At 40.0% G+C, this 26,288-nt stretch overlaps 1 protein-coding gene across 1 annotated transcript; it reads right to left on the bottom strand.

The window, feature by feature from the left end:
- Positions 1-819: 819 nt before the first annotated feature.
- On the bottom strand, positions 820-25,732 carry zgc:194930 (uncharacterized protein LOC557813 homolog). Its single transcript, XM_040141623.1, has 3 exons — positions 25,511-25,732; positions 9,784-9,836; positions 820-3,085 (listed from the first exon to the last, which is right to left on the bottom strand). Exons 2-3 carry the CDS (start codon positions 9,813-9,815, stop codon positions 2,284-2,286), a joined length of 834 nt encoding a protein of 277 aa, XP_039997557.1. The 5' UTR covers positions 9,816-9,836; positions 25,511-25,732; the 3' UTR covers positions 820-2,283.
- Positions 25,733-26,288: the final 556 nt, after the last annotated feature.

The raw sequence follows: 26,288 nt of genomic DNA on the forward strand, positions 1-26,288 counted from the left end.
TTTTAAACACAGAAGTCCCACAGTGAGGATGCACTTGTAAACAAGCATTTGATGTCCTGCAGAAGCACAAAATCTCCAAGAAAGTCCATTTGCTTTTTGTGATTTTAAAGATTTACTATAATAGCAGACAATGTCAAAATAGAAGATATATGTGAAACCGTGTCATAACCCCACAGTGAATTGACAGTCAACTAACATTCGTGCTGTTGAACAATAGACAGCCATTTTGGAAGCTAGTCTTTGAGGGGATTCAGAGTCCAAAATGGAGGAAACTGTTGTAGCTTATTAATTGTGCTCATTAACCCAACAGAAAATAAACTCATAAAACTAGCAAATTCCCTTCTACATCTCCAAATGTTTACTGTGCTGATAACGCAAAGGAGAACTTAACCACAAAATACTATGGTAGTGTAAAGAGCTAACACGACTTATATTTACAATTTGGCTTAGCACTAGCTTGCTATGCTAACATAGCAACTCACCGGAGATTCACACAATAGTCCGAAAGATAGTTACTGCAATATCATAACTATATGAATCACATGAAACTGGAGACTATATCAAACTAAAAAAGTGTTTTAAAACAATACTTGTGGCAAATCCTCACATTTTTCCCTCTCAAACTTTATGAACAGCACCAACGAAGTGGGCTTAGCATTTGCCAGCTAGCTAGCCAATAACAGACACTACTTTTTCTGTATCCCACCTGTAATCTTTCCTGAAAAACCACAACAGAATAAATAACGCAAACGCACAAAGTACCTCAGTTTAAATTTTTTCAAGTACAATTTCTTTATTTTACAATACAAATATAATAAGTAGAAATGATTTGGCAGGCAAACAATGACTGAAAAGGGGAGTCGCAGTGAAACAAATTCAGGACTTCATTGAGCAAACAGCTTATTTAGCATTAAACACACTCTGAACACATTAAAAAAAAAAAAAAACGTATCTGTAGTTTTTTCTGCATAGTCTAGCCTCAGTTAGTTCATTATTAGGCACTTAAGTGAGCTCTGAGTTGAACTAATGTCACAGGCCAAACTAGAAACAGAAAGTAGGAAAAAGAAAACAAAAAAACAACAAAACAAAGCTAGTAGTGTGAATTGATGGCCCCTCAGTGGGTTCTTCAACAGTGATTTGACCTTAGCTGTTCTTGCTAAACTCAGCTAAGCTAAGGTAGAAAACCTGCAGAGACAAAAGTAATATCAGTGAAATGGACAGGTGACTAGTTTCCATTTTATCCTTTGGTAACCGGCTCTGGATTTTGAACGTGCATAGATCTTCTGATATTCCACCACATGACATGGTCTGACACAAATATTGTGCATGGAAATTACATATTAATTGACAAAAAAAATCTGTAAGACTCGATTGTACATGTGTCTGATAATGTAAGCACAGCGTGTAAACTAATTTCTATATTTCCAAATAGATATTGTATTAATTCTGTTTCATTCTGATGAAATCAGTGCTGACGCAGAAGTGGATAAGCTATAAATAAGGACCGTTTCCGCATCCTCCCTCACCCTCTTGTGCTCTGCGCTTTTGCAACATCAAGTTTCTTCTCACAGTAAATCCAAAATGATGTGAGTGCAGATATTATAAATAACAAGAGAAGATAAAACAGGAACAAAAACATGGGTAGCGTATAACAAATATATGCGATGACCTTTTCTCTTTCGCCGCCTCGGTGAAATGAGGGCGAGATTCCTGAAGAGACAGCAAGATATGGCAAGGACTGTGTATCAGCAAAGGAAAAATTCACTCTATAGGCTAACAATTAGCATAGCTATGCTCCAAAATGGGATAAAAAGCGACGTGTAGTGTCTTACTAACAAGCGCAGTATGGACATGGCAAAGCAGTGAATGAGCATATACAGGCTTATTACGTTTGCGGAGTGTTAAATACACTATTCAAGTGGACTAACAGGCTGATATGGCAGCAGGTGATATTCACAGTCTACACAATGATGCCTCTTCATCTGTGGCTTTTAGCAAACCTCGCAGCATTGGAAATATTGCCTCTTTCACAAGGGAGACATTATCTTCTGTCAGTGTGACCGCAATAAAAAAATATCCAAGAATTCAAGTTCAAAAATAAATCTGTTCTTTCATTTGTAAACAGAGTTTTTCTTCATTTGTTCCACGTTCCTTGATTACAAACACAAGAGGTGTTATTCAGAACCAGTGTTATTCAGTTTCACGGTGGTTCTGACTGTCAAGTCGCATTCAAGTCCGAGTCAGTGGTTTTGGGTGATAAGTGAGAGAGAGCACAGACGTCTGTCACTCACAGTCCTCCCCGGCGGTGGCAGCTTCGAGGGCAGCAAGAGCCTCCGCCACCATCGAGTCTGTGACGCTTTGCACCTCCTCGTCCTCGCTCTTCACCTCCTCCTCCTCGTCCTCGCTCTTGGTCACTGAGATCCCGCTCTCCACGGTGGAAACGTCCGGAGTCTTTGGCAGTCTAAGCTCGTCCCTGGTGTCGGCTGAGGACAGGCTGGTGGTGCTGGTGTGGATGTCCACGGACAGGACGCTCCCTTCGTCCCCCGTGTCGCACGGGTACTCCGGCGTCCCTCCCACGCCTTCGTCTATCTCGATCTCATCTGCTGACAGGCTTTCGCTGCCAGTCACGCACTTGGTGATGGAGCTGTCCCACCCATTCCTTGTCTCTCTGTGTCCCTGGTCGCCGTAGCTTCTTTGGTTCTCGTACTCCTGTATATTGGGGTAAACGGGCACTTGGCTCGGGGTTTTTTCCTGTATCACCCATCTTGGTCCCACAGCTTCTGGCTGGATGATGTAGAGACCCCCCTCCGCAGGCGGTGTGCTCCCCTGCCAGTGCAGCTCGTTTGCAGGTGAAGGCACTGAGTGCAGCCTGTGGTTGACGTGGTTGTTGTCCACCTCTAGTTTAAGAGTGCTGTCGTTGGACTTGCTGTAGCCCAGGTTGTGGAAGCCCTGCTTCTGCTTGTTGTTGCCGCTGAGCGGGTCACTGACAGGGACCCCGCCTGAAAGATGGTGGGGCTGGTATAGCGAGCTGCCCGCAGAGTCGGTCTTCCTCACATCCACTGCCACTGAGGGGTCGTAGATGTAGCTGTGAGACAGACGGAGAGACAGGATGTCATTTAACAGTCAAATAGTGGCCAGCGCGTTAAAAAACAAAACAAAACATCAAGAGGTATCCCACTACAATAGCTCAAATGCAAAATTCACATTTCCACAGCGCTGATTCCATCAGTACAACAGACTTATGTTTTACTCACCACTCTGCCGCTAAAATGCAAAATGCCTGACATGAATTGCTGTGCTGATGGAATTAGTACTGATGAAATGGACGTTATTAATCAGTCCAGCTGTCAAAATTAGGATAAATTATTAATTTTTTAAGTTTAATGACAAATGACAAATATATTGTTTTAAGTGACTCAAATGTTAGTATTTTTTGCTTTTTGTCAAAATTATATCGATGTAATCTTTTATATTTCAAAACTTTTACTGAAGTTAGCGGTGTAGGTGTATTAGTGTTGGCTGGACCAACACTTTGGTCCAAACTTAAATATAACAACACGTGATGGATTGCTATGGAAATCTGACAACAAAAAGTCATGGTCCCAGGAGGAGGAATCCTAGTGAACTTGATGATTCTCTGACCTCCTTTCTAGTTCAACCATGCAGTTAACATTTGTGGTTTCGAGTGAAATGTCTCTGCGACAAGTGGATGGACTGCTATGGAATTTTGTACAGATATTCATGCCCTCCCTGAGATGACGGTTTAGTGATTACTCTCATTCCGATTTCAGTTTGTCCAAAACCTTGACAATCCCGCGAGCCTCGGCTGTTAGAATGATGTTTGGAGTTTCGCTCGGAGCACCTTTGCTCTAATGTACAGACTCAAAGAGCTGCGTGGCTTCAAAACTTGTTGGGTTTTGAACTGTTGATTTGCCGAAACAACAAATTTGAACAGGTCACCATGGGCTCTGGGAACGAGTCATACACGTTTTCTGTCACTATTTTCTGACATTGTGTAGACTAGATGTAATGAAATCTATGAGTAGTGGCAGCTGTAGTTATTTAAGAAAATACAATCTCACATACATTATCGTTTTATCTACTAAATTCAACACAAATATGACTTTTAATCAAAACTGCTGCGGAGGAACATACATTGAAAGAAGAATTTGCAATACTTTGCCAACTTCCAAAAGAGTCAAAGTTACACTTGACTTGGCTTCAGCATTTCACCATCCGTTTCCCGGATCAGTGTGGCGGCAGACTGAGAGGACTATTTCTGTCCGTCTGACCGGGCTCCAGGAGTCAAGATGTTACCGTGGCAATCGATAAAAACACCCTCACATACTGTACACCGACGGCAACAAGGATACTTCCTTGTTGCCAGCTTTCTAAATGCTACTGTTACATCTGTTGGAAGGAGGGGAGAACATGGGGGTGTACGCAGGCCTGTGACTGCACTTTCCTCTCTGGTTCAAACTGTAAAAAACTGACATTTACTTTGCCTATATGTTGTTTTGTTTACATTAGTGACCTACAGAGAGGACAGGGAACAAAAGGAAACCAAGACAAGACCAGTGTATGAATTGGAAGCTGAGATACACAACACACAAAGGCTACTTCTCAGAACCTTCCGTGGTTACACTTGCTCTTTTTCTGACATTAGAGCTGCAATATTAACATTAGTAGTGTGTTCTCCAGCTTCTGACCTTTGACTCTTGCTGCCCATCCTTGAAATTCCAGTTGGCCTGAAACTCGTTTCTCAGTGATGTTCAGAGATTTTGAGTAAAGCCCAGCTGATCCTAGATTTTTGAGGCAAATACTGATATCGATATTTGAGGATTTAAAAAAAAATTGATAAAAATTGATTTTTTTTCAACATCAGCAATAAATTTCAATAGTTATCTTACATTTGTGACCAGGGATAAATATAGTGTGGGAAATTTTACAGTGTAAAAATGGTGGCTTGTCAGTGCTCTCCGGTAGACAAACTATGTAATGGTGACACTGTTATTTATTGGCCTGCATAATATAAGGTAAAGATGATATTGGACCATATGTATTGGCCTAGCCGGAAAATGCGCTCATTTGCTTTCTTTCTGAGAGTTAGCTCAGAATTGGACGCCCCTTTTAGGTCTGTGCATTAAGAATGGCACTTGAATCGAGGGTTAATTATCCTAGCTTAGATTAAGGTTGGGGAGCAGGGGGAAAACATTGCTTAGAACTAATTTTCACCTGAATTTTATGTCCCCACATGTTCTTAATTTTTTCAAAAGTTTTTTGCTGCCAGAAGATGTTGATCTCCGTTTAACAGCACACAAAGGCCCTTTTGTGACAAGAACAGCTCAGAAAATACTTCTGGTACTGGGAAGCAAAAGAAAAATGAAGTGAAAAAACAAATTACCTGCTGATTATGTGCAAAAGTCCCTGTCAGATGGTAAAATAAATAAATAAATGATAAATTCACAGCAGTAAATTCACTGTTTTATGCTAGTTCTTTAAAGGGACAGAGAATAATGAGGCCTAGTTATGCCACATAGGTCCTTAATGTTCTCATTAAAATGAGTGACAAATAAGAGAATATTTTCACCTTTAACCAGCATAACAAGAGTTTCTAAGTAAATGACCAATAATACTGATGCCGTATTTAGCATTGACGTGATGTACCTCCTGTTCGGCGCTTCATCAGACGTCTCTGTTGAATTCCGGCTCTCATCTGATTTCTCCTCTCTGCTGTGATATGAGTCTTTTATTGTGTAAGTTACAGACTGCCATATGCTCTGCCAGAGATCTGTCCATGTTGTTCCACTTGCTCGTTGGATAGTAGAGCTTGATAGAGGTCCGAGACTTATGAATGCTCTTTTAGGCTCTATACCTTAAATAGCCCCCTGTATGCTGTAACGACTGCCTGATACCACTATTTTGGAGGATTTTCTTACAAGGGTATACGTACAAGATCACTTGCTATCACACACACCTACACAGGTATTAGGAGCATTGGCAGGGGGGCTTTATTTTGTGACTAGTAACAGGCTGTTAGACGTCACCTGCTGCGAGAGCCTCATGTTTTTCACGACCATCTTTTCCTCTTTTCATTTGTTTTCTCCTCCACCCTGCGAGCCTTGCAACCCCAGCAGAGCTCCCTCATCTCACACCTCTCCAGGTGCCTCTCCCCCTCCGAAGCAACCTCCTTCTCGTCTCTCCTTCAGTGTCACTGTAATGTAGTTGCAACTCTAATCTACTATCCCTTTGCACTTGACTTCTCCTTGATTTGAGCCGTTTCCCTCGAGCTTTTTCCATCTATTGTCTCACTCCCTCCCGCCTCCTCCCCTTTCTTCCTTCTCTCTCAAGTTGTCTTCTTCACTCTTGTTTTCTTTGCTCCTCATTCTGTGCTTGCTTTTGTTTTTGTTTTTTTTTATTTTGCGCCCTTTTGGCTTTACTTCACACTATTCAGTATTCATGAACCTAACAAGAACACAAGTCCAGAGAATTAAGAACACAACTTTCAAATATATCGATCGATTTAGTAACAGGTTTCCTTCTCCCCTCCTGGTAGGCAGACACAAGAAAACATCACCACGCATTTATAGTCATAAGCTAACACACACACACATGCTCCCTCTCTGACTTAAGAACCCCTATCTCACCCTGCTTCCTTCCCTCCGTCTCTCTTCACAGTGGAAAGCTTAGAAATTGAATGTTTTCCATTTCTCTCGCTTCTGGCCAGCATTGCCGCTGTGTCCCGGCTGCCAAGGTGAAATCTGAGGCTCGCTTTTTACCAGAAAAAAAACCAATAACTCATAAAGCTGGACAAAAGCTGCGCGAGAAAATGAAACTGTATTTTCATCAACGACAGGAGGCCACCCGTTCTATCTCCAAGCTATTTTTCAAAGAGCAGACCCAAACAAATAGACAACTTGTTGCTGTGAATCTGTTTTCCTTTTTTTTTTTTGGTGAGACAAAAAAAGCAGACAAAATTAAAAAAAGACCAATTTAACATCTGTGTAAGGCGAAGTGGGGTTTCTCTTGAGTGTTTATCTGGTTATCAGACCTAAAACAGCTGATGAAAATCTCTCCTGGCATTAAAAGTCACACAGAAAGGAAAAGCACCAGCTCCCCAGTGTTAAGCTCAGATTTTAATAGCAAAATAGTATTTTTTGCATAAAAGTTGTTTCAGCTGAATCTGAGAGTTCCTGCTTTGCTCTCTCTATTGGATTCCCTTTCTGTGAGGTTTTGTTTATGTTGAAATGTTTTTTTTTTTTTTTTTTAGGAAGCAACTCCATCCTGGAAGAAGCCATCCTTTCCATATGTTTTAACTTTGACGGTGCAACACACAGGATGCTGTTTACTGTGTCACCTTAAGGCAGATAGTGATAAAGGTATCGAAAAACATTTCTTCAGTGGTAACGCTGAAGACGGTCCCTAGTTATGTGTCCAAAAATGATTTTGGTTTTAATAGATTTTCATTGAAATATACCCAGTAGGAGCAGTGGGAAATGATGTTTATGCCTCTTCGCCCGTGACAGCTGTGGCCAAGGCAAATTAAGTTTTTTGGGTTATCTGTCCATAAATCCATCCCATTCTCGAGAACGTGATATCTCAGGAACGCCTTGAAGGCAAAACAAGCTTTCGGCCATAACTCAAGAATTCATACGCTAATTATTGTAAAACACTTAATACACTTAATACTTTTATTAAATTCCTTCAAAGTCTTCCCTACATATATTAAATGAGTCCGGATGGGCTCATATAACTGATGTAAACTGTAAGTTGACTGGATGGTAGAGGCATAGAAAAGGAGGCAGTAATTTTAGTTTTTAAAAATTTGAGGCTGTGTATATAATGGGAGGAGGTCCAGGTGAAATTCAAACGGGTTCAAAGTTTATATGATATAAGATGAGAAAGCTTTTGAGCAACTATCTGAAAATCTCTCTTGGCTGTTTTAAATGCACTTTCAAGAGGATCCCTTAAACTTGTCAGTTGCCACTGTTCCCCTGGATTATTTTAAGAGTTAAACCGAGCCCTATTCATCTAGCAAAATAAGATAAAACACGAGATTCGCATAGGATTGTCCCACCTAGAGTTACCCTTTTTTCTGCATTGTTGTTGGGACTACGTAAGCGTCAGCCCTGCTGGTACTCAGGCCGTATTGTTGACCCAGTAACCTACAGGCCCACCCTGCCAAACCCCAAACACTGCTAAGCCCAGAAATGTGACACTCCAGACAATTAGGGAGGTATGTGTGTGTGTCACAAGCATCACATGTGTGTCTTTGACATGGGAAAGAAAAAAAACAAACAAAAATGGTGTGGAGGGGGATTATAACTCCGGTACGTGAATCACAGCATGCCCTTTCATTAATGTGCAGTCAAAATCTTGTTTCCCTTCCCTGTTCTGTCTACTTGTTCATCTCAATAAAGCGCAGCCATGTCGAGCCCTGACAACGATGTCTTGTAGGCCTTTCATGAACAGACAGTCCTGCAGAGAAATACAGTAACCAAGGATGATGGCTATTGGCATATTGACTCACAGTTTTTACAAAGAGCCCAAGTGAGGCTGAAAGCGCAGACATATTATAAATGGACCTCTCGCTATCTGCATGAAACAAGACAAAAAATCATTATGTGGCCAAGGAGACATTTGAATTGGCACTGTGGAACTGCAGATAAGGAAACCTACACTGAGAGGTTGTTACAGAGGAGGTGAACTGGAGTTTTAGATTCAGCGGTTTAAAAAAACAAACGTTGTGACAATGTTAACACTTTGCTAAGTAGCGCTTAACACAAAATAAAGCTGAGTTTAATGGGAATGTCACTGACCACGCCGCTAGCATGGGTAAAAATGCTAAAGTTAAACTTTAATTTGATTTAATTTAATTTAATTAATTTAACTTAATTTTTACTCTGCTAAAAAATAGCATGCAAGTTGCACATCATCTCAGGGTGCAGTTAGTTGTACTTTCCTGCTGCCAAACTGTATGTTGTGCATATGTAAAGCTACTGAACCAGTGATCTTCTATCAAGTTTTTATTTTTTCATTTACTCATCCTCTTAAGATGCTATTGGTTTTCAACGTCCCTTCAGTCAGAATCTGAGGATGTTCGGCTGTACAGCGTCTCCTTCAGTATTTTATAGCGAACACGTATTGGATGAAACAAATCTTCAGTAACATTGTAAAAATTTATGAGATAAAACATGCCCTACAGGGGAAAGTGTAAAGGAGCTATTTCACACAGCAAATGCCATATATTAAATGAGCATGGCTTTTGTTTAGACCACCATCTACAGTCTTAGCTGATCACAAGATGAGAAAACTGCCTTTCAGCAGTTTTCATCTGAACTATATCTTGAGCAGAAAGAAATAGATGAAAACGGTTGACAGAGAGGTCTGTGGATTATCCAGAGTGACAAGGGCAGGGTGTCTGGAATGGATGGACATTGCTGTCAAATTGTTTTAGTACAATTTTTCTGTTTTAAGAGCAGCACAAATGAAAAACCATTTACCTCCACATTTCTTGGTTGGACAAAGAAAACTTTGAGACATATGGTGTATCTCAAAACCAAAAGTTGTTAGGATAAAAAGGAAAGTGGGAAATTTTATTTTTTTTTTTTTGTAATTTGGGTGAATTGATCCTTCAAATCACTGGGAACAAGTCAATGTAAGATGGTGTTCTGACAATATTCACCAGAAAGATCGTACACAGGAGACAGAAAAGAGAAGCACCATGAAACAAACAAACAAACAAGAAGAGGTAATGACTGTGGAGTCAGACACATTTCTCACCTTTTTATCATCCTGCAGCATCGGCACCCCATTTGGCCAGCCGTGTCGAGGAGCTGTGGAGGGACATTAACAAATCAATTAAACTTTAATCACACAAACAACCTCCGAATAAACAGTATGGACAAAATCTAAAGCGACAAACTTCTTTAAAAACATGCACTTTGTTTTCCACGGATGACATTCTCCCATTAGTGTCTGAGCTTACTCATCAAGGAAAGGTTACAGTTAGCTCCACAGTCACTGGTCTGTACAACGACACACACACACACACACACACACACACACACACTTTGACACAGAACGAGACTGCTATTGATCGGACAGTTCACCACCTCTGACATGTGAGTGATTTTTAAATTAGAGCTTTTTCAGGGCTCTGTTGAAGATTTCACCTCATCAGTCAAGTTTTTGCTTTGCCCTTGGTCTCGACGGTGTTTGGACACGAGGATGAAAACTCTGTCTGCCCGAAGCACCGATAAAGATGTTATTGCCATCCATCACTGTTGTGTGTAAGTGCGTATTGAAGAGTGTATATCTATGTGCAGGACTGGAGTGACCTTTTTCTCTCCTGGTGGTGTGTTTCTCTCGGCTTTGGCATTTCATTGCCTGAGTAAATAATTAATCACTGAGTCTTGAATGGGTTTGTCTGCAAGTGAAGGAGAAAGAGAGCGGCAGAGATAGAGGACACAGTATGTCTTTGTGGTATAAATGAAGGATATGTGCCCACAAGACAAAACTTTTGTGACCCTGTAGGGCTTTACTATACCTTTTAGTTATAAGAATCAGCTTGCAAAGTGCAATATGGGGATGGAAATTATATCTGGATAACACTACTGCTACTTGTACAAACACACAATGATTTATAGTCTACCAAAGCCCATTTGTTCCTACTGAGGATGTAAATCTGTCATAATGAGTCACTGATATATGTTGTATATGTATATATCATTTAAAAAAAAAAAATACTTCAAACAGTTTGGCGCTGCTGAAGTTTTAGCAAACTTTACTCAAACAGGAGTAAAATAGGCATGTGTTGTGGACTATTTTCAGCGATGTACTAATAAAAATTTACTGTGCTACTGCATATTTATAGCACTAGACAGTAGGGTTGAAGGTTTTCCTCTGACTGAAAAATGATTATTTCTCAGCAATCCATTTATGTGTTTTTAATCTTTTTGGATGACAGTGGAGCTCTAATGCACAGAAGAATGAGCAACATCAGGTTTTGGATACACAGGAAGTACTTGTTAGAACGATAACTTCATTTTTGATTTTGGTCTTTTAGTCGGATTTGTTGAAAAATATAGGCTATCTCAAGACAAAAACACTGTGCCATAGCGTCTGCAATCATTAGTTTTCAACAACCAATTTGCATCTATTAGTCCTGTACATTTTCAAGCTGCAGTAAAGCCAGGCAACTATGATGTAAGAAGCTTTAGTTATGCTCCGGGACTTCATACATATTTGTGCAAAGTCCTGGTGGGGAATGTGCTAAGAGGTCCAGGTGGGATTTGCTTGGGGGATTGTTTTGAAAAATGCATGTGGGACCAATAAAAATGCTCTTGGTGTGCTCGTGTTAGCATCGATTAAAGAAGCAAGCAGATCTGAAGAGATCCTGCTGAGATATATATAATATTATATATATATTCCCCGTCAGTCTCTCAGATAGCGTAGAAGATACTGAACGGCATTTACATTTACATCTACTCATTTGTCAGACACTTTTATCCAAAGCGACTTACAAGTGAGAGACAACACTAAAGCTTCAGTACAGTGGGAGAACTCTGAGACCCAAGTACTTTGTGCTATATCTGTTCAAAAGACAAAGTGAAAGGAGATCAGGTAAAAAGTTACTGCCATAGCTATGGCCCAATTGCAATTGCCATAGCAACCGAGGTCGTGGCACAGACCCTACACATGTAGCAGAGGATATGATAAGCTAAGCCTCTGGTTGAAGGAGTAAACAGTCAAAGGAAACCACCTGTATCTCAGTGTCTCATGGTTAATTAGCTACACAAGTCTTCTCTAAGTAGGACAGATATGCAACGTAACTTAGGTAAAACGTGGTTTAATGTTTAGGATTAGGTTTCCAATAGATTCCTCACACATGTATGGATGTGTTGTGGTTCCATAAAGAAGAGCTCTGTTTGGACATGTGGTATGATGTATTCCGAGGTTAAATACGGTTTACCGAGAAGAAATCCTTCAGAATTGGATGGCATCACAGAGTGTTCAACTAGTAGTGTTATCTCTTTTCTCCTCGATGCACCGTGCTTCAGTAACTGCTTCTGCTTAAGCCATCTGACTCTCCCGAACCTTCTTCCATCAGCTCACAAGATTTCCATCCCACAAGCAAGGTTATCAATCTAATCTTGTGAAAAGGACCATCACATTTTGGGTCACATTTTTTGTGTGTGCATGAAACACTGTATTATTTGTGCAAAAGCAAGAAAAGCATGACTCAGATATCCAAGGACGTCTAAAATATCCCTCTACAGGTCTGCAGCTGTGCGCCGTGAGTTGAGTGTAGTTACTGAGGATGTGGACAAAGTAAGCGTGGACACAGAACAGATCTCTGAGTAGAATCCTCTTGTCTCTGAGTGACCTCTGTTCTCTTCACAAAAATGATCTCTTGTGATTTGAGGCGGGCTTGACTATAACCTGGCTGAAACAATTCCCACAACTACACTTTCACTGGGACCTCCAACACTTTCAAAGCTACTTATGAAAAAGCCAAGAGGGTATGCTACGCCAAGTGCAGTTCAGAGCAGCAGAGAGGCCCAGCTGTTCGACAGGCTGTGCTTTATATAGAGGACCCTCTTTCACACACTGGTGCTCTGCCAAGCACCCACCCAGCTGAAGTGTCCCTTATCTTCCAGAGGGGGAGCAAGAGAGGAGGCAATTTCCCAGCCCGCATCAGCAGCTAACACATTAATGGAGAGACGTATTAGTCCAGGCAGCGTACTGAAGTCACTATCAGCCGACTTTTCCAATTACTAGTCACATTCAAGCAGGTCAATAATCATGTGACAAGTTCCTAAGCGCTCTGATCGCTCATGGCGCGGCTGCTGGATTCTCCCTCCACCATCACCGGCTTCTTCCTCTTCCTGTTTTCTTGTTGTGCGGTAGATTTTCTTGCCTTGTGCATTATGTATATACCATATCTCGGTGAGATGTGTCTGCCGCTTTCTGCTCTCTGTACCCTTGGGGGGGGGTTTTAATGTGCTTGCCTCTGAGTTTTGCAGGCAGCTTGGATTCGTTTGGGGACCATCCTCAAGCTGAGAGCCTCCTCTGCCAAATATGACAGCATATCTGTTTGTTGCAATAAATGGTTCGAAACCCTTGACATAACTGTCTCTGACTGAACCGTTATGAATTAATTATGAGTCTGAATAAGTTTAGTTTCTTCCAGGCACCATGTTTTCACTACAGATAACAACACTGTGACAGCACATGGATTATTAAGTGATATGTCAGTGGAGTGATTAAGCAACACTATAACTTAAATAACTCAGTCCACATTTTTTTTTTTTTTTTTAAATAAAATGACCAAATATGATAATATGAGAGCTGTAGACACATATCAATAACAAGTTTTAATTAGGATTTCATTGGAATTTTTGCATTACACACAAATAAAATTAGATCTTCTTGGCTGTGTGTAAATTGTGCATTCTGGTTACTAACTTTCATCAGCCAACTTCATAATTAAATTATCAATATTTAAATTACATAAACAATGGAGCAAATGACTACCTGTAATGTGAAAGGGGTTACTCATAGTGATGAACCCCATAGTGATATAGATATCACCTGAGTCTGTAGTTTGTGTTAGCATTACGGAGCTTTTTAGTGTCTTTCAGCTAATTGTTTTGGTTTCAGCCACAGCAGTAAGGCTGAATGACCAACCGGGCAATTGCCAAGGGGCCCCAGACCCCCAAGGTCTCCAAAAGGTCCAGATTAACTGTGTGTCTATTGGGGTTTTTTTTGGTAATTTAATTAATTGCACAAGAACTAAACCAATTTTTTTAAATGGTTACAATTACAATTTTTATGTAAATTAACACACTAATACCCCACAATATTACATAATCTTTGTAGAGGAGCCCTGTGCTCACAGGATACATATTCCTAAATTACAGTGAGTGGCATTTAATCAAATGACCACAATAGGGACCCAACAGAAACTCTTTGCTCAGGGGCACCCTAACAGCTTAGTCCAGTCACGTGCAGCAGGCAGCTATTTTCAGTGAAAAATCTGTAAAAACCCATTGTACCTGCTACCTGCCCAGCATCTCACAAGAGACAAAGACAAAGTTAGCGACTATCTGGTGAACATAATGAAGCATTTAGCAGTTAAAGAAGCACAGCATTTGCATGTTAAACCTCAACTCATTTATCAGTTCCTTAAAAATGTAATTCCCCTTAAATAGTGTTGCGTTGATTTACATAGTGTATCATTTGTTTTAGTGGTCAAAAAATCTGAATAATTTGCAATAAATGGCTGCCCAAAATCTGATTCTAACACCTTGGTGTGCTATGTGGCACAAACAAAAATATCCTACAGTGGCACTGACATAAAACGAAAATATACAATGACAACAATTTCTATTGCTAAAAACATTAATTTCAGTAAAGTGTACATTTTATAATAATTATGGTGTCATAAGGCTGCAACAAACTATTATTTTCATTATTGATTAATCTGCAGATTACTTTAATTGTTAGGTCTATAAAACATCAGAAAATAAGTGAAAACCTCTCCCAGTGCCCTTAGTGATGACTTAAAATTGCTTGTTTTGTCAAACTGACAGTCCAAAACCCAAAGGTATTCAATTTACTAGCATAGAAGACTAAGAAAACCTGCAAAAATTCACATTTGAAAAGGTGGAACAGGTGAATTTGTGGCATATCTGCTTAAAAAAAGTGACTTCAATGGTTAATTGATTATCAAAATTGTAACAGGTAAATCCTCTGTTGATCAATTAATAGAGTAATTGATTAACTGAAACTAAAATACCTGAAATATGCTTAAAATAAAAAAGAAAACTGTCAAGAACCTATTTTTTCTACATACAACATGTAAGTATGAGGGCTATGTATACGTAACCGTTAATTTCTCTTGCAAAGTGAGTTTTTTGGTATTTTTGGTGAAATATTATTTGGCCATATTAGGGTGATAACACTAAAAAATGTACATTAATCATACTGTTAAGACCACTACAAAGAAATGATATGAGCATGAACCAACGAGAATCAAAGATAGGACGGCACAAGATGACCTTTTCGAGAAGATTTAGCCCTGAAGTCAATCTCATGACTTTCCCTCGTGTCAAATCATGGGAATTTCTTGAGCTTTGGAAAAGCTGAAAGCGGGAAGACAAGTTTTTTGTTCAATAGTGACTGTAGCAATGAAGCAGATCATTCGTGGCAGATGAAATTAACAATAAACTCTTTTAAACGTCAAGAAACGTAGCTCCCCCTCCTTTTTCACGGTTACATAAGTCTGTGATATGAATTGACTGCATACTTAGAGATAATAATACCGATGCAACTTACATAAAATTGTGGTCTTCATAATGGGATTACATGCATGTTTTTTAAAATCTTACTGCTCAGTATCTGGAGTTAAAAGTCATGTAAGGTTTTATTCACTGCTGCACATGTACTAGGCTTTTAGCTGATGCCACACAGAGTTTTATCTAAACAGGCTATGCCTACCTACTCATTCAATATTTTTAACTTCATATAAAGCAAATAATATTTAGAGTAAGTATTAATGTGAAATATATGGTAAACAAAATGACTAATAGAGATGGTTTTTGTTAAATGTTAAATGTGAAAAGTGAGAATGCTTTTATTTCTTGCCACTCAGTATGTGTTCTGTATTTTATTTATACTGTATACGCAGTAGGGTGCATATGTATTTTCTGGTGTGTTTTGGCTGACATCTAACATCCAGAGAGGACACACATCAGACGAGCCGACTAATGGGTCGCTGACCGAGTCGGAAAAAGCTGGTTTGCATTGGAATGGAGCTGGGCTTCAAATTTGCAAGGCAAAAACTGGCTCGGGGGTGGCTGAGTGCTGACAATGTGACTGTGGTGTTACCTGCCCCGGGCTAATCATTTTGCTGCTGGTCAGCAGAAAAAGGTCACAGTCAGAGGGGAACTTGTCCTGCAGGGCACAGTGATGACACACTGCCATCTTAGCCTGGGCAGCTAACAACACTCCTCCAAGCACCAAGGGGCCCATGAGTAACTAGCTAGTTACGTCACTGTACTGATAAGTGAGTGACATTAGCGTTAAAAGTCAGAGACAACTCCCAACGAACTCTGCTCAAAGAAAATGACAAGGCAAACATGACTAACAAGGCAGGCTGACATATATTCTCGCTCCAGTGTCTACTTGCAGCTGTCATCTTTGCAACACTGTTTGCAGAGTAAATAGCTATAGATACACATGGAGAAATGGATAATAAAATTCCCATCACTACTATGTGTTTTGAGATTAGTCTGTGGTAAAGTACGTCTACATGTTCTGCACGGTTCTAAAACTAAGACCTGGACCCCGCCCGTATCAGTGTCTTTAAGACTCAGCCTGGTTGAGTGCAACTGGTTCTCCAAAGACTCGTTGATTAATTTCATTCTAAGGATGCAAGTAAAATTACTTAAATTATTGGTTAATATGCCGATAATTTCCTTGATTATCCAACTGATTATTTGGATTACAAAATGCCATGAAATGGAGAAATATTCCCATAACAATTTTATAAAACCCAAGATGACAAATCTCTTTTGCTTCTCCTACTGGACTTTTCATAGCTATTTGCAATGCAACAAACATTGGATGCAGAATGTTGGCAGAGAGAAAAATTTCTGAATATCATACATCTAAAAACAGCCCTAACACACAACTGTAGGAATACAACACTATTTTCAGCGAAGGAAAGAAACAAAGTACATTTACTAAAGTGCCATTATTAGATACAATTTTGAGGTACCTGGCACCAAGGCAGCAACACCGAACCACAATGTCCCCCGTTCACGTTTCCTGTTGTCGCTTTCCACTGTGGCTGTGTCATAAAGGCATAAAATTCCCCCAAAAAACTGTTTTTAAAAAAAGCCCCACCTCAGCCAGTTAAAAAAATTAAATCCTGTTTGGATATAAATGCATTAGTATTAGTCTTTCAATAATATAATGTAATAATCTAAGACTCTTGAGAGGGACATTCTGCACAATAAGTACTTTTAGTTTTCTTTTAGCTGATATTGCTAATACTTCTACATTTTTACCTAAATACATTTTTAATATGCAGAAGTTTTACTTGCAATGGAGCATTTTCATATGGTTTTACTGGTACTTTTACTTAAGTAAAGAATTTAAATACATTTCCACCACTATATTTTGTTGTTGTTGTGTCTTAAGCTTCAATTAAAGTTGTTGAGATGCACAGCCGTGGGTGCTGGCTGCAAGACAGAGAACAACAGTCAGTGCAGCCTCCAATGCAATCATTAGATTGCTTTACTTGAGCTACATCAAAACTCTAATATTCATGAATGCAGCCTACGTGTTATGTCATTTTTTGGATATGGTAAGGTTAAAGGAGGCGGAAAGGTGTCAACGTAGATGCCTTTTCATGACAAAGTGGGAGCCTGGTAACCTGCCAGTAATGAGCATTTGCTCTCAGTCTGTAAAGCTTCCCCCAAGTTTAACAGTAAGCGGCCGCATATGACTGAGATTCACATCAGAACATCCAAGTGACCAATCATGTTGTTCCCCTGGAGACGTTCCAAAATCGTAAAGCGATCAAAGATTCAATCTGTGCATCAAATTACTATCACTCATTCAGATATTGACCATTGTTGGCTGGCAATAATAGTCCTTTATCTATTCCCTCTGCCATTCAATATATTATATATTGCTCCTGGTTTTTATGATAGGGAAGATCGTAGGTCGATTACTGGAGGGGATAGATATTACACTGCTGGCCTGGCAGCCTGGCCTGGCTCCCATTTTTTTTTCTTTTTCTGAGTTTTCTTCAGAGGAAATTGAAACGTTTCATCTTGGAGAAACAGGTGCAATAAAAGTGAGATTGCTGTAGAGTGTCCCCTAAATGTGGACTGGGATACCAGTGGAACAGGCAGTCAGGGACATTCTGAATGATTGCTGTGGGTGGAACATTTCATCCGGAGAGATAAGGCTTAAAATAATTCTTCCTCTGGAAAGAGTCCAGTTGAAATTGATTTTACCTGTTAACCAGTTTCGTTTTTTGAAAACGGGATATTGTGTGTGCATGGAGTGGTTATTTTCCGTAACAATAAATGAAGGGTTTTGCTTCCAGAGTGGATGATACAACAACTGAAAAAGTGACTCCTATTCTTTGAAGTAAGGACAAAATTATATAAAGGGAATATGTATGCTGTATGTATGATAGCTTATTGTGAAGGATGGTAGGTACCTTAATTCCTCAGTAGATAAGAAGTTTACATTTGTAAAGACTGGATCATTTCTGTTTTTAGTGAAACTGTGTAATGGTTTTCTTAAAAACTATATATGACTAGCAAACTGAAATTTGCATGATTGTTTAACTAAGAACATCTCTCGAAGTTGACGCAACACACACTATCAGCTGGACAATTTGTTTACAGAACAGTCACCACTCTGTCAGTCTTGTTTACCACAAAAACACACACAGTAGTCTACTTATGATGTAAGAGTGGTGTTAGACACTGAAGTTTCTTTTTTTCGCTCATAAATTATCTTTGGCTGAGTACACACATGGGCTCGCCGAGAGCACATTAACCAGAAAACAGCCAGAAGTATTGTAAGCAATTACGTCAGCATGATTATTAAATGGCTGTAGCTGATATAATCTGCCTTTGGCGATGCTCTTTCGTTTTAACAGGCAGAAGCAACGGTCATGAGAGGTAAAAGGTTTGATCACATATTTGTTAGCATGTGAGTTTAAAGGAATAGAAAGCAAAGAAACCAAGATAAAAAGTTGTTGTGGAAACAAACACAGTGTAGGTATTTAAAACTGGGAAAGTCAGCGCCATGATTTGATTTCTGTCATCTCATACCAACTGAAAAACACAAAAACACCGTCACCTCCTGGAGATTGTCTTCCAACCGTCTCGCGCATCTGATACCAGTTATTTTTTGTTGTGCCCTTGGACGACTGAAATCCATCCACCACCACTTCTGTATAACTGTGGGTTTGAGCTGCTGGTCCAAACACTGCACATACCCACATTGTAAAAACCAAATACAGGTAAACGAGGCTAAGAAGCAAAAACAGTGAGCTTGAATAACATTAGAGGCTTGTTAAGACATCATTAAATTCTCTTTCTCCTATCTACTGACGGTAATCGAATGCACATTTGGAGAGTTGTTGCCTCAGGTGTAGATATGAATGCTTCTCTGGAGGGTCTCTAGATAACTTTTCAACAAAGAAACCGAGTCTTTTAAAGCCAAGACGTTGCTGTTGCTACACAGCTCTGGCACTTGATAGATCTCTGAAAAGGTCGGCTTATGAAAGATATGCGCTACGTTCTGAAGTAAGGATTTACATTCTGACACCTACTCCTGGCCGGTCAGAGTGTGTGTGTTGTATGTTCTGAGTGTGAGAAGGGGAGATCATGTTCATGTGGGCGACATGAAGGGGTGTGGTGATGGAGAAGAGGGCTAACTGGTCTGACATCCATCTTACTCTGCCTGTTCTTTATCTTTATCTCCGTCCACAGCGGATGTCGTCACATCTGCTTTCTTGAAATCTGACCTTTGAAATCATGCGCTGCCAAGACAATGTAGACAGAAATGTGGCGGCAGTTTACTTCGCCGTGATGGATGTGCGTGTCTGGTATGTTGAAAGGTACACCAGGGGGCATGTTTGACCCAGTTTCCGGTTACCGTTTTCAAAATGTTTCACTCTGAAGCAAATCTTAAAATACTGAACCAGTTATAAGTCCCATTCTGTACACGTCATGATTGTTTCCCCTAGTGTTGCAAACTTCTTGGAAACATCCATCCTCACTCACAAGACTTCTGAGAGCTAGGGATGCTCTGATCGATCAGGCAATAAATTAGGATCAACTTTTCACCAACTTGATCGACTACAACTATGAATTTGGAGTATGAGGACAGAGGAAAACAAATAATGTTACTCAAACAACGCTGTCAAGGACCAATCTAGGACATGACAGGATTAACTGATTAGCCGATCAAAAGAATATGAATCGGCAACAATTTTTATATTCAATATAAACATTTTAAGTCATTATATCAGGCAAAAGTGCCAAAAAGACACTGCTTCCAGCTTCTCAAATATATGGATTCAGTGCAAAAATCGCTATAAAATGACTATGTTTGTGTTTTGAACTGTTGGTCGGACAAAACAAGCCATTTAAGGGGAAAATTGCAACGGTCTCTTTCCACTGTTTTCGGACATTTTACGGACAAAACGTTTAATCCATTATGGAATATGGAGAAAATAATCTGTCGGGTAATCAGTGATAAAAAAAATTATCTTCCAGCCCTAGACTGATCCAACACCACAGCCCAAATTTTGTTTTCTAGGCAAAAACATCTTCTTAAAATTTCTTTAGATTTATCATAGTCTTTTGCTCTGCTAATGCGCCGCTTTCACTTCATAGCCTTAATTGACATTGTGTCAGAACCAAATTTTTTTTTTTTTTTTTTTCTGCACAGCTTCTCGGCCTGTTTTGCCCACGCGCAAGCAAGCCGATCACAGTGGGACTGGAGATGGGAGAGGTGTAAGGGCTGCGTCACTGTCATAAGATGGACTGGTGGTGACAACTGTGACTGAAATGTTGACCCCTTGTTTGACAGTTTTTGCAGGTGTGTGAAAGAGAAAAAAGCCATTTAGTCATCTGATCTTTCAAGGTGCTTAGAAAGCCCCACAGTTCAGAAAGATGCAAACGCTAAAGTCAATCAACAGAAAATTAATTGGCAACAATTTTGATAATCATTTATAATATCGTGGATTTGCAAGACAGACTTTGACAATGACATGTCTGTGACCTAGCTGCAAAGATGTTTGAGAACAGGAACCAATCAGTGATCGGTATCGGATCAGCCAATTCTATTGACATTAAATCAGATCAACACCAGCCCTTAAAGGTCTAATTATGGAATCCATACCGGGAACAATCTGTTAAGACATTTTGTTAATCGTCTACAGTACACCAAACTTTCCAGAAACAAAATGTACGAGGATTTTATATCCCATCTTACATATCTAACATCTAACAACGTCTAACAGGTATCCTTCACCTTTCAGAGGGAATTAACTATTCGTGCCTTTATTTGAGACTGACCAATGAATTCTTAATGTCATATGTGTGAAAAATTAGTTTAGGTCTTAAGCTTTGTTTGATTAGCCTATCTCTTCCCTCAGGTTGCTAAATTAAACTTCATCTACAACCGTTTCCATTTCATCAAGCCGAGACTGGCTTTTATCTCTCATCCAGTGTGTTCATGAACATAAAGGTAGTCCCAAAGAAAAATGGAAAACAAAGCTATTATTGACAGCAATTCTTTGTACTCATCAGCGGCCGCTGTGACCCTCTGTATTTCCCTGCTGAGAGAGAACAGCAGCATTCGATAAGGTGGTCAATTTAGGCCTCTTATCAGCTCCCAGGCTTTTAGAATCCAGCTGAAATGTCAATACTCTGTTTTAAAGTCGGTGTAGTGACAGAAAAATGACGCTGTCTCACCCACTGCTTTATCCAGCTTTTAATAACCGGCATATACAGTAGATGAGATAACCCCTCCGCACCTGATAAGGCTTCCCATGAAAGAGCCGGAGCTATTCACCTGAGGGACGTTATTGTGTAACTCTTTCGTCTATGGCCCGCACAAAGAGAGCTGAAACGCTGTTCAATTGTGGGTCATTAGGCAGAAAAAGAAAAGTCTCTGCAACTTCTGATTTGAGTGTTTGACGCGTGTGCTTGACGAGCTGACCTTGAGTCGCCTGATTTAAATAATCCATGCGCGATTAGACAAGTGGGTCCACGGTGAGTTGCCATGGCGACCAATTTATACAGTCCAATTATGGAGCACTCTGTACGATCATCTGGTCTATTGAGAGGTTTCTGAAACTTCAAAATACCTCATGAAGGTAACGGTGCATGTGTGGTCATGTCTGCCTCCGTGTGTGTAACATGACGTGCCGTGTCCAAACATCCCTTTTCAGATGGCCTTGAGCAGCAAGTCTGATGAAAACAAGTCCCGTCTCCTTTCTATTACCCAGCAGCCCACACTTATCAATAGCCCTCCCCTCCTCGCTGTCTCTCTCTCACACTGCAAACAGACCTGCTGCTGTTTTCCTCCCTTGGATCCTCCTGATCCAGGAGCCACGAATTGTACTTTAGTAAGCAAACAAACCTGGGAAGAGCCGTGGAGCCAACGAAGAGCGCAGTTTTAAATGACATAGAGCCTGCGAGGCAAAGGGCAATAAAAGGCTACGTCTTCAAGTTGACCTTTAACATGCAGGCGACCGTTACATAAACAAAAATCTCCTTTTTTTTGTTTTTGTTTTCAAGGCTCATATCTTATCTAGGTTTGATAGTTTTTATAATTACAGATACTATGAATTTACATCAGAAGAGGTGGACCTGCTTCTGCGGGATTGGGCTCTTTGGTAAATAATCTATTTTAGAGCTGCAACTGACACTTGTTCTAATTTCAATTGATCTATCTATTATGACAGATCTCTAAATTGCCCCGAGCCCAAGATGAGATCTTCTTGTTTTGTCCGACCAACACTCCCAAATACATTCAAGTACAAATGATAGAAAACACAGAGAGGGAGCAAAGCTTTACATCTGAGATGATTGTTGCCATTTTTGCCTGATTAATCAACTGTAATAATTAATCCATTATCAAAGTAGTTGCAGATACATTTTCTTTTTATCTGTATTTATGAATTTACATTAGAAAAGGATGACAAACTTCTCTAGTATTAGTTTCATTGATGATTAATCTGCTTAAGGGCTGAAACTACTGATCATTTTCATTATTGATAATTCTATCTATAATTTTTTTCCATCAGTCACTTCATCATTAAGTCTATAAAATGTCAGAAAATGGTTCATAATGCTGACCACGATTCCACCCAGCCCAAGGGAAAGTCTTCAAAGTCCAAAAATATTCAGCTTTAAAATCTGTGTTTTTTCCTTTTAATCGACTATTATTAAATCTATAAAATGTCTGAAAATAGCCAACAACAACTCTCACAATTTCCCAGAGCCCAAAGCGATGTCTACAAGTTGCTTGTAGACAAAGGAAACTTTTATTTTACTTAAGAAATTATGAAATTATTAATTAGTTAGAGTATTTGGAAATTGTCTGGTTTTTTTTTCCAATTAACTGAAAAAAAGAGAAACTGGTGTGTTTCTTTACATTATAAAAAAGTAAAGATACAGGGCTTTGCAAAGGGTTTCGCTACTATTACGCAACAACGCATCCTGAAAATAACACTATGTGTACAATCGGGCAATTCTCCTGACCATAGTGTGAGCAATGGCACAGAGCTCCAGTCTCATGTTTACATCCTGTTTCAGGTGTTGTCATCCAGCAGCAGCACCCCTGCTGCAGACCTTGGGCAAATAAGTCTTTGCATCCACTTTTAATGACTTGCGTTGTCTAACAAGCCGCCACATGGGCTGGGGTCTGCCCCCTAATGCTAAGCTGAGTTGTAGTAAAATCACAATTTAGGATACTGTGTCGATCAGCTCTCATGATGTTTTAAATCCCACCTGCTTAAAAAGCTAAAAAAAAAAAAAAAAAACAAGTCAGAGAATGATCAGTTTAAGTTTAGTTTTAAGTGACACATTGCTATATGACAGCAACTGGTACGTGGCTGTTAACACCATGTTGAAGAGTGTATGAGGAACGACGGACATGACAGGTTTGGGCTCAGACAAAGTTTGTATGTCGCTTTAAGTGACCCTGGGTGCAGTGAGGCTTCGTGTTGGATCTGCAAACAAAGCCCAAGGCCGTGTCCCTGAGTTCTGGTTAACTAAGTCAAGACCACTCCTCCTCCTCCAACTCTGCGCTCCATCCCAACAAAGAACAAACGTCCCCAATAACAGCCCTCCATTCACTTATTAACTTCACCTGCCCGTGCGCAGTGTGTCCAGGGTGTGATGGAAAGTTTTTAGCTCGGTTCCCATACAGTGTCGCATTTACAGCGCTGTGTGTGAGACACACTGAGACGTTATGGAGCTGTGTTCTCGCACACTCGGCACATACAGCGCTGAATTTACCGCCGAGCTCACGTCCTCAGTATTATTTCTGCGTGTGCTCACTCTGACTGCTTCAGCTCTACAAGTGTGTTCGCTTAACCCTCGTTGCTGAAACCCACAGTCGATTAACCGATGAGTCGGTTGAAAATTATATTAGATTGAATTCGACTTTAACAGTGAATACGACAGATGGTGAAAACAGTAGCAAGACTGCATATACATATTTATATAATCCTAAATGAATGGAGAGAATGAACATTAAGCCAGTGGGTTAGTGATAGTGGAAGGGATTCGACTGCAATGTTCGAAATAAACCAAAAACTACACAAAATGTGTTATACAAATGAATGGAGCTACGTTATGTCACTAATGTAACAATAGTAAGTATGGCAACCAATTTGACAATCGATTAATCGTTTAAGTCAAAAGTATCAAACATTTACTGGTACCAGCTTCTTAAATGTGACTATTTTCTGCTTTTCTTTGTTCTGCACCGCTGTGCATTGAATGTCTGTTTGACTACGTCTCCTCGGGATCTAGGAGGCTGTGATCAGCATTTTTCACAATTCTCTGACTCTTTATTGACAGAACCGACTCATCGGGAAAAATAATCAACACTAAATGATAATGCGAAAATAATCTCTAGTTACAGCCCTATTAAAGCCTAATTAACACCTCACACGATATTAAAAGCCCATTTTTTTTTACAGGTTGTTCCCAGTCATTTTTAGACTTGCTATATACTGAAATCTTCTAAATTTTATTTCCCAAACCTTAAACTTATGGAGAAAACTTCAAACTTTACAGAAAGTATAACAAAACATTAAAACCCAGTGTATTTTTTTTTTTTTTAAAGGTAATTAAAAACATGTAGAAAGCTTGTTTTTGTTGCTGCATTTAAAGACACTGAAGATCTCATCATTTATAAAATAACGGCCGTGGCCCTGCCTACCCACAGCACAGACAGCACCCACAATATATGCATTTCTTTATGAATTTCCCTATGGGGCGTCTAATGGCCTCTGGCGTTGAGCGCAGCAGGTGTACACTCGCACCCCTGTTGTCAGCTACTCCGACCTTAGCTAACAATTAATGGTCTTAACATACTTATCAGTGTTTTTATGTACTGTGGCACCGCTTTAACATGCAGGAATTACCCCTATGGCTTTGTTTAATGTCCTGAAGTCATCGTATCGCTTAGTTTTCTTTTCTTTTTTTGTTTTTGTTTTTTTATTTTTTTTTGGAGAGGCCACTCGCCATATGGCTGACAGCACCGCTCCAAGTTCACCTGTTGCTGTGAAAAAAAAAAAGAAGAAAACAACCGCTGAAGCTGCGGTAACAAAGGTGTAATAACGCATCGCCTTTTTAATGCTATTTTAAAGTGAATGTAGAGAAGTGTTTGAAGACGAGGGGGCCACGAAAGGCGACCGGAGAAGGCAAACGTTGTTTCCACCTACCTGTGGCGCTAAGCGAAGGTGTGGCACTTTGCCCCAGGTATCAAAAAAAGCACGGATACAACTTCAGTTGTCATTTAACTCGTCTCTCTTCCCGGTCCTTCGCTGGGTCGACATGGGAAACGGAGAGGCGGAGAGGCGGAGGCTCCAGTCAGCATCGTCGGCGAGAGGTGGCTTCCTTCTCCTGGTCAGCGTTGCGGTGACTCCGCGGTCCCATGTCTGCTGTTCGGGCAGCGGTCTGCCGTCGGTTAGCTAGTCTGGGAAAGTACTGGACCAGTGTCAAGGCGCCCCGCAGTGGGACACGACTGTTTCCTGTCACAACTTTCACAATAAAACTTATAAACACGTGCACGCGCACACACACGCGCACACATACAACACACACACAACACACACAACACAAACACACACACACACACACACACACACACACACACACAACACACACAATAAAACTGCAGCTGTCAAGTGTAGAATTCATTACATTATTAAAGTTGTTATCACAAAGCAAATTTACAACCATCTCAAAAACCTTTTTATTCTCTAAGGCATTTTTTCATTGGTGCTTCCTTGAGCTAATTTCTTCTTGTTCTTTAATAAGTTTTGCTTATCTTTGATTTAAATACTCATTTATTGTTCACATGCTTTGTGTTGTATTTGTTTTTATAAACTATGAAGCCCTTTTCAAGCTAGCTTGGTTTTGCTACATAAAGAAAAGTTTCATTTACTTACAAATCGGTTTACAAAGAGCAAGACTGATTGAAGACTATTAAACACATAG

Source organism: Xiphias gladius, chromosome 12, assembly GCF_016859285.1.
Source record: "Xiphias gladius isolate SHS-SW01 ecotype Sanya breed wild chromosome 12, ASM1685928v1, whole genome shotgun sequence".
Classification (NCBI taxonomy): Eukaryota; Metazoa; Chordata; class Actinopteri; order Istiophoriformes; family Xiphiidae; genus Xiphias; species Xiphias gladius.